Raw genomic sequence first — 12,069 nt, 5'->3', positions numbered from 1 at the left:
GCTGGGCCTCTGCTCTTGGCGGCCTGGAGATGCTCCTCACGACTGGGGTGAAGGGCTGTCTGTCAAGGCACCTGTGGCTTCCCTTCTCTCCTGTGTGTGTGTCCGAGGCCCCGAGTGTGCAGACATTTCCCCAGGGTCTGGACTGCCCCTTCTGGCTCCCCGGCTCTGCATGGGCTCGGGGTGGCGTGGGTGTTGGATTCCAGCCTAACACTGGTGGTAATGTTTCTGGCAGTGGTCCAGGTGTGGATAGATGTGGTTTTGTCTGTTTAATACTTAAATTATTTCCTGATTTGCTGCTTACCTCTGTTGTGTTGATTATCACTAGACAGTCTATGTATAGGATTTGCTTTCTCTAAAGCGCATTAGTGCTGATGTGCAATTGTGGCAAGTGCTGTTGCAAACCCATGGAACGGTGTTAGAAAAGACCAGGTTTATTCTGATTCAGGTGTATAGCTTAGGAATTTTGGCAGTGGCAAGTGATAAATAAGATTCAGGAGTAAGTAAACATATTTGTTCTTTAGGGAATAATATTCTCACAGAGTATGTTTTTATGCATTTGACTGTTAAATGAATGAGCAACACTGATGACTTGGGCTGATCAGATTTTCCTTTGTAGTCCCTTAACGGTATTACTGGCTTTTATCATGTTGTTTTCAGTGGCTGATCATTGAATGTGAAATAATTATTTTTCAGTACATAAGTTATTTGGCCAGTAGTTTCATATGTTATTTGTAACTAAGTGCTTTTCATTTATACTAAAGTTTGTAAGCGAATAAACTTAATAAGTGACTATTACCTACCCTACACCTTTGTTGATAAGTTTGTTACTGTGGTATGAACATTTGAAAAACTGACTTATTTCTTATCTGTTCTTCTTCCTTCTTCTAATGTTCTTCTCCAGCCAGCAGTTTTCCAGCAGTTGAGATACTGATGTCACTTACAGCACATTCTCAGTTATTTTCAAACTGAATCTTTCTGTTTACCTCCCTATATGAACTGTTTTCTCTGAGCAGCAGATAACAATCTGTTTTCCTGAATCGACTGCTATGTGTTTTCTAACTGAACCGTATATGTTGATTGCTCTTGTAACTTACCTGAAGTATTTAAGTTACCAGGGTATAGCTAATTTAAGGTATGTTGGCATGTCACTCCTTAGATGTGCTCAGATTACAGAGTTTACAGCCAAGGAGGGGAACTGTATGTATATTTGCATAGCAGCCAGATATGTTTGGTTTTCACTAGTGTCTGGATATTGAAAACAACAAAAATACTTTCCCCTGGATGCTACCTAAACTGGAAGGTGTTGTGGCAGTGCATAGTAATCTTAGTACTTAGATCAGATTTGGTTAGTTTATCCATGGTCGTATAGAAAAGTGTTTTGTATGCACTTTCATATACTAAAGTCTCTTTCAAAATTAGCTGGAAGTACAGTCTAGAGTGAGTGTCTTCTTTTTCCTGTATGATGTATAGTAGCATGGGTCGCTGTGTTTCAGGAACTCTCTTAAAGGGTATATGTTGGCTTCTGAGAAAGAACGAACCTTTTGCCTAACATCTTAACAGCAGATATTGTGACAGTTCAGCAGAGACTGTTCAGGCTATCGATTTCTGTCTTTGCTTCAAGGAAAGGACAAAACTGGCACATCAAAATATCTATTCCCAGTCATCCTTTAATGTAAAAGTGCTGCCATTAGCAAGCTCTCAATCTCTGACTGAGAGCTACTGTTTTTTATGAAGTAGTGACCAGACAGAATTTTATAGTTGTTTTTTTTTTTAAGGTTATTTACTGTGAATGTAATTCCTAAACCCAGTATGTGTGAGATGTCTGGGACTTCTTGGTCTTTATTTAGGTGCCAATAACATTTCTGTAGTACTTGGGAAGGGTTTGATACAAGATTCTTGAGGGTAACTGAGCACTAAGCCACCGAAATCTACTAAGTAACATGGGAGAAATAAGCAAGATTTGTCAAGCCTTGTGTGCCTAGGAAGAGGCAAATCTTTATCTTTGGTTAAACAGATATATTTTTCCACTCAAAAGCCATAGTAGATAACCTAATTGTGGGGTTTGACAGTTGTGTTAACAGAGAGAAGTTATTTTTACAGGTAGTTTTTTTTCTTTTTTTCTTTCATGTCTGAGAACGGGATAGAGAAGGGATATACATCCTAAATAGCCATTTATGTAAGTGTGGACAGAATTTATCATCATTAGACGTGTATCATAGATGATAGCTGCATCTATGTGCTGCTGCAAAATGAAAAGAACCTCCATAAGAAGGTGTGTTTGCTTAGCCCTGTTTTGTTTCCATATACACTTGTGTTTCACGGTTCTGGAAATGTGCTTACATTTGAGAGTTTTTGCAAAACTTGAAGATTCTTGAAGGTTTAGATTCAAGTAGGAAATGCTTAGATTTTATCCACTGGCTTCTTAAGAGTTTGAAGAGCTGAAAACGAAAGAATTTTTCTCCTTTTGTCAAGACTGCTTGTAGCATAATAGTCTATTTTAGTATTTCCTTCAAAACTCTTGGGTTTTTTTTCTTGGGAAAATCAAAACCAAAATGATTTCAAAATTTTCAAATGCTCATTTATATTTATTTCAAGCTGGATATACGATATTGATGGAGACTGTCTTCCTACTTCTTGTGTCTAAATTTATCTGTAAGAATGTGGAGGATTAATATCAAATAGGTAACAGTAATAACAAGTGTGTTATTGCACACAAGGGTGTGTAATACCTAAGATTTCACACAAATGTTGCTGAGACTGTCTAATGGGATCTAAAAGCTTCATATCTCCTTTAAAAAGAGGTGTAGAATGTGTTCTCTTCCTTTACCAATGATGCCTCATTTTCCAAGGGTTTTTAGATTATCTTGTTACCTGAACTGTCTCTAGTATAGCAGTATTAGTAATTGAGCTTGTTAGGGAAAGCTAATAGTTCTCAGAAATTGTGGCTGGAATTTTGGTCCTTAAATAGCTCACTGATTAACTTTTTAATTCCTCTGATAATGTTTAACTGAATGAAAAGAAATTTAAACCCTTAAGTCCTTCCTTGTTATCAAAACAATTGTGGTTCACGTTAAAACACTTGAAGGCTTAAGTGTGGAAAAGTTGTTTATTCTCTCTTAGATTTTTTTGCATTTCATAGGTGTAGATTTCACCAAGTTAGCCCTTTTTTATATCCAGCTTATTTGGCTAAAAACATTACATGCTGTTTGTTCTGGCTGACGTGTGCAGGTGGGAAACATTGCTGCCCTTTGAAATTATTACCACTTTCCTTTCTGTCATCAGAGTGGTTTGTGTCAGCTGCCTGCCTATGTGAGAAATATCAACTGGATTAGTGTAAAGGACAATGTAGTTTCAGATCACCTCATACGAATCATGTAGGCCATAAATAAAAAGTGCTTAAAGAAACAGTTGAGTTATCAGACAGTGATCTTCAGCAGGGCAATAATGACTGGCCTACAGCCATGTTACTGCTATCTGATACAGCTGAAATCATAAGTGTAAGCTAAATTACAGAAAATAACTCATCTTAGCTGGTGGACTGGGATACAGATTCTTTTTGTAGTGTGTTGTGGTAAACCTAGCAGCTTTCTTTAAAATATGTTTAGCCTTTGCTTTATCTATGCTTTGCTTTGCTTTACTTTTTAACTAGAGAGTACATAATACTTTCATGAGAGGCAAGTGCTTGTATTCCATGAAATTACTTCTCATTTCTGTATTTGAAAAAATGGACAAAGTGAGGTCTAAGCGGATAGCATTTTCTCAGCCTTTGGGATAATTTTTTTTTCCTGTACATACTCCAGTTCCCAGTTTGTTTTTTCCCCTCTCCTTTCCCCCCCAAGTATGAACACTAGGACTGGATGCAGTAGCCTAGTATCAGTTTCATCAATAAAACATGCATGTAAAAGTAGCTAAGCCTTTTTGTGCATTTCCTTAGCATTAATTGGGATTAAACATTGAATTGGTTATGATGCCTAGATAGACTTTTTTTAAAAAAAAAAAAATATTATTCAGCAGCTACCTTTTAGCATATATTGTCGTTAATGGTCCTTGTTTCTGGACTTAAAGACTGCATTTGCTTATATTGAATTGAAAGTTATGAAGAATGGGTAAGTTGTATCTGTGGTCATCTTGTAGGGTTATCTTTTGAGTGGAGCTTTTTTTTGTTTCTTACCTGTTCTTGATGATCATAAAGGTAAGCAGACCTTGCGTGTTTACTGGCCTACCGTTTATTTCCATAAAGTAGAATTCAGAAGCTAAATTTTTAGAGCTTTTTCCACTTATTTTCCAATAGAAAACTGTTGAGAGTACCGTTTTAAAAAATTAATTTATGTGAATTGCCATTGCAGGAATCTTGCACATTTGACAAAATAAAAATTATTTTCTGAAACCAGCATTGCGGATGTTAATTCTCAATGTAATATTAATTCTGCTAATGCCTTTATGCTCAATACCTGTTCCCCTCTTTCCTATGGAAGGGGTACTTGAAGTTTAACTCTGGGGAGCTTTATCACTGAGGAAGGCATTTCTTTCAAACCATTCCTGCCCTTGTGCAGGGATCCATGTCTGGATTGTTTAGAACTGCATGAAAAGAATCTGTTACTCTTTATTCTGCATCAGTAGGGCAGAGTAAGTTGAGATCAACACTTTTTTTTATTTATCCACAAACTGACAACTGCACAAAAGGAGAGCAAAGAGTTTATACCAGCTCTGAGTGCAGATATAATAAGTTTGCACATGCTTGTGTAGTTTTGTGTATTTAGTTTATGGAAAATGGAGGGACCTGTTCCTTTTGGTATTGAGCTGCAATTTTTTATTATCCTAAACCTGTAGGAGCTGATTGACTCTAGTCCTCTTTTGCTTTGTCAGTTAAGTGTATGCAAGAGTTCTGATTGTTTCACCTTCTGTGTATATTATGTTCCACTCTTCTGCATGAAATGTTCTCTAGTTTATAAGCTTTCCAAAGAATTTTTAAAACAGTATTTTTTTCTTTTATGAAAATAGTATGCAATTTGTTTCACCCAACTTATGTTGCATTATTAGTGAATTCTTTCTTGGGTGGGGAATGCAACTGTGGAGGATAAGGAAATCTCTTCAGTTATATGTTGCCAACTTGAGGAAATCCAAATGTATTCTTCAGTGTCTTTGAAGAAAGTATCAGAGGAAGCAGTTTTCCACCGGGTTTGCAAAATTGTGCATTTTGTGAATTGGGCCATGTGAGTCTTGCTCATTTTTTATGATGTGGCAGACAGATTAAAAGGAAATCTGGAGATGAAGAGGTTACATAAGACATATAAAAATTTGTTATATACAGTGATGGGAGCCCAATTGGAAATGTAGCAAACTGAGTTCTGGCATATGTTTTCATTGATTTTCTGCTCTAATTGTCTGCTGTGACCATAACTGCTACGTATACAATCAGTCTTGTAAAACTTTTTATTATGAACCCACAGTGATAGATGATGGTGACTGAAAAACATGAAATTTTGTTATATTATAATTTAAAATTATCACCTCTTGCTTTGGAAATGATCTGTTGACTCTTTTGCTATTCTAGAAAAGCACTGTCTGATTTGATCAAAAAATTTAAATTTAATGCAGAGCCTGGGTTTCAGGATAGCTTCCAATAAATCAAATGAAGAAGTACAACTATTTAAAATAAAATAATTGGTTAATTTCTTGAAGAATAGAGAGCTAGTTGTTAAATGCTGTTAAATGTCCGATGTTTTCATTTAGTTGTCTACCTTCTCAGTACTTCAGCATTTGCAGGGTACATTTTGGAAAATATAGAAACAGTACATGCAGCATATTATTACTTCTGACATTGTTTTCATTTTAGAACTTATTCTTGAAGTTAAGAACGAACTATTCAGGTCCAAAAAGTATTTAGCAGTTTATTTGGTATAACTGATACTGTATTAAGCCATTTATCTTGCACAGTATGAAGTTCCCATAGAGCCTAAAAGCTATGTGACAAATACAGCAGTTTTTTGCCTAACACTTTGTGGATTGATGCTATTTCAAAATATGGAAAGCAGTCTTTTCTTGTTTAAATGCATCTAGCTGTTTATGGCTAAAAAATAAAATGCTTCAGAGGTGTTTGGTTTTTTTTAGAAACATCTACATTTTTGGTTAAAAGGTGCCTTCAAACACAACATCTTTAAGGAACTGTGAAGATAAAAGGAGAATTCATATTTAAAGTTTGTTTACTGCATACTAGCTATAATCAAGGATTTTAATTTCTAAACTTGGAGAAAAGGGGAGCATGTCATATTTCTTACTCCTATGTTTGTGGATGGCAATCACAAGAAAGGAAAGCAAATGGCTACATAACTTTTTGAAAGACACAAACCAGCTTAACTTGATGGATAGTAGTAGGGTAGATTCCAGATTCTATGAGAGAAGGTGGGAAACATGCTTTGTGTGTTTTTGTCGACATAACTTGAAACTGTGGGGATTTCATCTTTGTCCGATTTGTTGGAACCGTCTCCACGCAGGCTGAAATGTTCAGAGCAATTTGTATTCCATGCATCTACCAGTTGGTCTTGTTGGTTTTCTCTCTCAATGGTGGTAAGAAAATCTTTTAAAACTTGCTTGAATATGTAGACTATTTCCCAGGGTAAAACATCATTTTCTGCCAAAACTTCACGAAATCTAAGAACAAACAAAAATTGAAATCTGAATCTAATCATCAGTGTTGAAAAGTCTTCTGTTTCCTCTCTGGTCTTTTGAGGAGAGGGGAAGGAGAAGGAAATGACTGCCTTCTGATGTCATTTATTCCTTGCTGCCACATTTCCCCACACACATCCCCCAGAAGATTGTAAGAGGAAAAGAGCTCTAACAATGCACTGGATGTGGTCCAGCTATTATAAGGATTGAAAACTATTGTTATTAGGTATGCTGGTTTTTGTGTGGTGTGTTTTGTTTTGTTTTTTTTTTTCTTGGGGGTGGGGGGGAGGGGGCACGGATCTGGGTAACTTGATTTAAGCTGACTTTGCCCTTAGGTGTATTCTGGGCTTTAAAAGGCAAGTAGGCTTGTTCTGTCACTTCTATGTGTCCCTAGAAAATGTATTTACATTTCAGGCATAGGAGATTTTTTTTCTTTATAAAATATGGGAGGATTGATTTGTTTTTTAAAAATGTTTTATTTTTCTTTTTACACTGATTTGCTAGTTTTAGAAGCTTTTGGGTATTTTGGACAATGAAGCTAGGTTCTGCATAACAGTGCATTGCATTAGTCCTTTAATTTGATTTTTGGTTATTTGGTTACTGTTTAATAAATATTAGGGATAAATAACGGAGGAAAAAATGAAAGTATTGAGATGTCACGTGTTTAAGCATGTGAGCTTCCCTTGTTTCGGATCAGACCAGGAAAATCCTGATTAAAAACTTCCTTCAAGTACAACATGTTAAGATAAAGATGTGATTTCGAAAACACCTGTAAAAATGTGTTCCACTTGCTGCTCATTGTTACTTTGGAAGAAAGATCAGAGCCAAATGTAGGCTTGGACTAGGCAGAAGAAACATCTTACTTATGGCAGAGTACTCAAAGTTAGAGAAATAAGAAACAATTACCTGCTGAGAACAGTTCCCGTTTGGCAAGGCTGGATTTGTGAACATAGAACTTCGAGCTGTCGTTGCTCGGTAGCTGGAATTGTTGCTTGAGGGTTTTGGCAGTTCTTCAGCCAGTTGTAATCCATGCCAGTCTTCTGGACTTTTTGTTCATTTTCAATCTCTTGCAGTAATCTTTCGCGCTCTTTCAGGTGCCACTTCAATTCCCTCAGTAGGGTTTTTGTAACTACTTCTGATCCGGGATATCTTGTGGGTTTGTAGGAATCATTTTTTGACCATTTCATCCAGCCAAAAAGTGGCATTTTTAAGCTGTGAGGGGAGAGGAAGAAAAGCAAAAATGTTGCTTATTTCTACCTGACCAATAGTTGTCTGTACCTGTAGACTTCCTTATTAGCAACTGAATGTTTAAAGGAAACTTCATTAATGGTCTTAAAATATTTTGCAGTACAATATAAGTAGTAATAATAATTGCCAACCCATAATTAAATCTGACAAGCCTTGCATTTTCTAATATTTTCCGTCTGTTTTCTGGGTTAACATAACTATGTGAACTTTACAGCATTTAAAAGTGCATATTTATCATCTTGGAAATATTTAATTTTTTATCCTCATAGTATATATGGTTTAAAAAAAACCCAAACCAAACAAAAACCAAAGAAAAAAAGCTCCAAAAAATCCACAAATAAACCAAAACTAAGCAAACAAGACCCCCCGCCAAACAAAACAGCAACAACAATAAAAACAAACAAAACCCCAAACCTCCAAAATTTGAAGTTACCTGTACATTTAAAAAGTGATTAAATAAAGTTAAATGCTGGAACTCTGTGTTCTGTTTTTAAAACTTGTATATCAGTTTTTATTTTAAATAAATTCTTGTTTACCTAACCTGGAAACAGAAATCTGGTGGAACAGGCTTTTAAATTGCAGTTTGTTACAAATCATGCAGGCACAAGCATACTAATTAGAATAAAATAACATAAATTACCTTTGCAGTTCTCTGTGAACAGTGTTGTTTCAGGTAAGTTTGCTTGAAGGTCTCTTATTCTAGCGTACGCTGTTTTGAGGCTGTTACTACTGCTGGAAGAAAACAAGGGTTTTTCTTTTTTTTTTTTTTTTTTTTCATTTACTCAAACTGTGCTTAGAAAAATGACTTTCTGTACTGAATATGACAGTTTAAGTTTTTCTGCTTTTAAGGTTCTTTTTCATCCTCTGTAGCAGAGAGGAGTAGTAATCCATTTAACCTAACATGGTATCTCAAATACTTTCTACAAAGTCCATTAAGATCTCCTACCTTTGAATTGAGTTCTGCCGATGGCAGCAATTTAAAAAAAGATGGTAACAATTTCAAATGCTTGCTGCTAAATCCATCCAAAAGTATTGTTGGTAGTGAGATGAATAATGATAGTCTGAAGCAACTACAGACGTGCTTCTAGCTAAAGTTAAGGCTGTCGTATGATGTGATGCTTGGCTGTGCATAGCTGTAGGTCACAGTTTAGAGCTGTATTTTTATGCCTGTAGAGTGCTAAAAATAACTATGTTTCTTTTATCATCAAACTAAACTTTCAGGCCATCGAGATGCTGCAAGACTTTTCTCCCATTAGAGGGGGATCAGGCTGTTCTACTGTCATTTTTAAACAGCTAAGAATAGTCTTTACTAGAGAAAGATCATCTAAAGCCTTTGTTAAGTGAGTGTTGACGGAAAAGAGCTATTTGACAGTTGCTCAGGATTCTGTTGCTATATTAAATAGTTCTTGCAGATGAATTTCATCAATCTCATGGTACTACACTTTTTCAATACTGTGCATAGCTGTTAGCGTTTTTAATTAACATTTCAAATGTGTTTAAAGAAGCCAGTCTGTAACACCTATAGTGTGCCATGAAAGACACATTAATCTAATTAAAGGAACAGAATGATAAGGAGATGCAAATTGAGGTCAAACTGATCTAAAAAGCCCAGAATTGTAAGTCTTACCATAGACTTTGCTTCTCTCTCAACTGGCTGTCAGTTGCCTGTTCCCTCTTTCCTTGATGAGTATTTTGAGCATATCCAGTTTTAAGATTCATTTTCAGGGATGGGATTGTGCACACTAAAGGTCGCTGAAGCAGCCATTTTCCAGTCCAGTTATCCGGTCTCTTCCTATTAACCTAAACAGTAGGCATGGTATACGAAGTGCCTTCTCTTCTGCTCTTTCTTGTTCTAATGACTGTCTTTGCTCCTGTAAGTGTGTTTCATTCCTACTTTTTTGATTCCACTGGTGTGTTGAACTGTTGGAAGAGCAAGGGTTCTGTAAATTTGTTCTAGATGTCATACAACATAAAGGATGACGTGTATGGCTGTTATTAAAGCTGATATTACTTATACATTGGAAAAATTCAAATGTCGGTATTAATCTTCTTCAACTGGAAGGTTTTCACATTGCATTGTATGTGGTATTATGAAAAAGGAAAGGAGCTAGGTTTATGATGACAGAACTGTCCTGACAGATTTTCATATGAAATTAAAATGCTCCTTGCCACCTCCTTTACAGCACAGTTAACATCACCTTTTTTTTTCCCCACTGTATCAAATCTGAAAGTAAACTGCTGTACAGTGTAAAACCATTGTAGTGTCTTTGCAAATTAGAGATGCATACTGGAAGGTATGCAAATTAATTGAGTAACCTACAACAGGGTTTTTTTGTGGGTTTGGGTTTTTTATGTAATCTTTGATTACATCATCAGATTTTGTGAGGCAGGGTACTGAGCATGATACTCATCTTTCCATTGGTAGGAGTGCATTAGAGCTGAAAATTTTGTATGCATTTGTATGCATTTCAGATCTGTATTCAGGAAGAGACGACTGCTCTTGTGAGGCTGGCATTGGGAACTGGAACTTAAAAGTAGAGCAGGATTTCATGCAGTTGCTAGCCATTGGTTAATCCTGGAAGCTTTGTGGAGAGTTACAGTTCCATCCAACTATTCCTAAACATACTCGTGGTTCTGCAGTGCTGTGTCAGGATGGAAGTTTTGGCTTGACTTTGGCTGATACCCTGAAGACATTACTGAGTTTGTCTTCACTAGTAACTAGAGTTCTTGTTATGATTTAACCTGGGCAGGGGAAGGCTACATTTTGATTCCTCTCATTAATTTTTAGGCAGTTGCTAAAATTACAATAATAAAAGCCACGTGTGTGGCTTAGTGTGAAGGCATGAAAGTCTAATCTTTAACCTGAAAATCTGTGGTACTCAAAATGTCTCATCTGTTCTAGGAATTCCTCTTTTGCTTCTTCCTATTTGACATGACAATTGTGAAGGGGAACTTGACAATTAATATATTCTGGAATCAAATAACTGGTATGAGGCTGCAAAGATTTACAATTTACTTAAAACCAAGCAATACTTCTACTTAAAATTCTTCAGGGTTAAAACTTCCAAATCTCTCCGTATCAATACTCTTACAGCTTTGTATGTTACCAACTAGGAGCCCTCAGCTCTGTGTTGAAGGCATAGCACAACTACAGAGTAAGAATATTTACATACATTTGTGATGTAAGTACAATAGACAACTTACAGATTTAAATAGCTGAAACTTACCACAGGGAAACGGAATGAGTCAACATGGGATGCATCTTCTGAGGGTGCAGAATGTGCATGGCTTTTAGCTTTGTTGATGCAATAGCAAAGCATAACTCCGAAGGAGTGCTTGAAGAATAACAATGAGGTGGTTTTGTGCATGTTTACAGGAAACCTCCTCTAGTATAAGCAGTAGCATTAGAGAAAACTGGATTCTTACTTGAGAATCATGATAACTAACCTTAATACTAGCTACTTTAGAAGATAGGACTGTTTATGTCAAGGTAGTATTTCTTAGCTAAAAAGAGGTGACAGGAAGGTGTTTATTTTATCCTGTCTGATGCTTTCTGAAGTATCTTGAAAGCTTTTTTTAAAAAAAACCAACTAAGTAGCACAGGAAACGTAGATATTTACATGATGTATAGTTAAACAAGTTTTAGATTCTGATTCTGACCTTTCAACACTACTATAATAAATAATTTGCTGTAATGCAGAAGGCATATTCTCCAAACAGACATCATTCTTGCAAAGTCTGAAATTCTCACAAAGAGTAACAGTTCTCTAGGGATCAGCTGTTTCTCCAGTGTAGTGTTTTCTTGTGAACAAGTATTGTTCTGTAACCGTATTCTGGGAGGAAAAATGCTGCAAATCCAAGTCAGCTCTGAGTACAGCAAGAAGACTTTAGTCTTAATGTGTATGTCTTAACATCACATATGCAAAGGAACTTCCTAAACTGACAACCAGGTCCTGTAATAAAAAAAGCAGTCTAGTTAAACCTGGGGCTGCTACTGTGCCTATCTGTAAGAACTACAAATTCAATACTTATTTGTGCTGATTGAGAGTGCTGTAGGACAATACACTGTTTTTTCTGACAGAATGGCAGTTTGAGAAGTTGTTGGTGCTGTATAGCAGTTAGCTCTCCTGTCCCGGTGTGCTATGGGGCTTTGGG

General features: G+C 36.2%; 1 protein-coding gene across 2 annotated transcripts; it reads right to left on the bottom strand.

Annotated features, from left to right (window-relative positions):
* Nucleotides 1–6,198: 6,198 nt before the first annotated feature.
* RD3L (retinal degeneration 3-like) lies at nt 6,199–9,762 on the bottom strand. Of its 2 annotated transcripts, none has more exons than XM_009695673.1 (4): nt 9,542–9,580; nt 8,555–8,640; nt 7,573–7,878; nt 6,199–6,651 (listed from the first exon to the last, which is right to left on the bottom strand). In XM_009695673.1, exons 3-4 carry the CDS (start codon nt 7,869–7,871, stop codon nt 6,354–6,356), a joined length of 597 nt encoding a protein of 198 aa, XP_009693975.1. In that variant the 5' UTR covers nt 7,872–7,878; nt 8,555–8,640; nt 9,542–9,580; the 3' UTR covers nt 6,199–6,353. The 2 variants fall into 2 exon arrangements, with proteins under 2 accessions (XP_009693975.1, XP_009693974.1); XM_009695672.1 differs by having other exon boundaries at nt 6,354–6,651; nt 8,555–8,643; nt 9,542–9,762.
* Between the last annotated feature and the right edge of the window lie 2,307 nt (nt 9,763–12,069).

The sequence above is a fragment of the Cariama cristata genome, unplaced genomic scaffold (genome assembly GCF_000690535.1).
Source record: "Cariama cristata isolate BGI_N322 unplaced genomic scaffold, ASM69053v1 scaffold16222, whole genome shotgun sequence".
In the NCBI taxonomy this organism is placed as follows: domain Eukaryota; kingdom Metazoa; phylum Chordata; class Aves; order Cariamiformes; family Cariamidae; genus Cariama; species Cariama cristata.
This window is presented reverse-complemented; position numbering and strand designations above follow the sequence as displayed.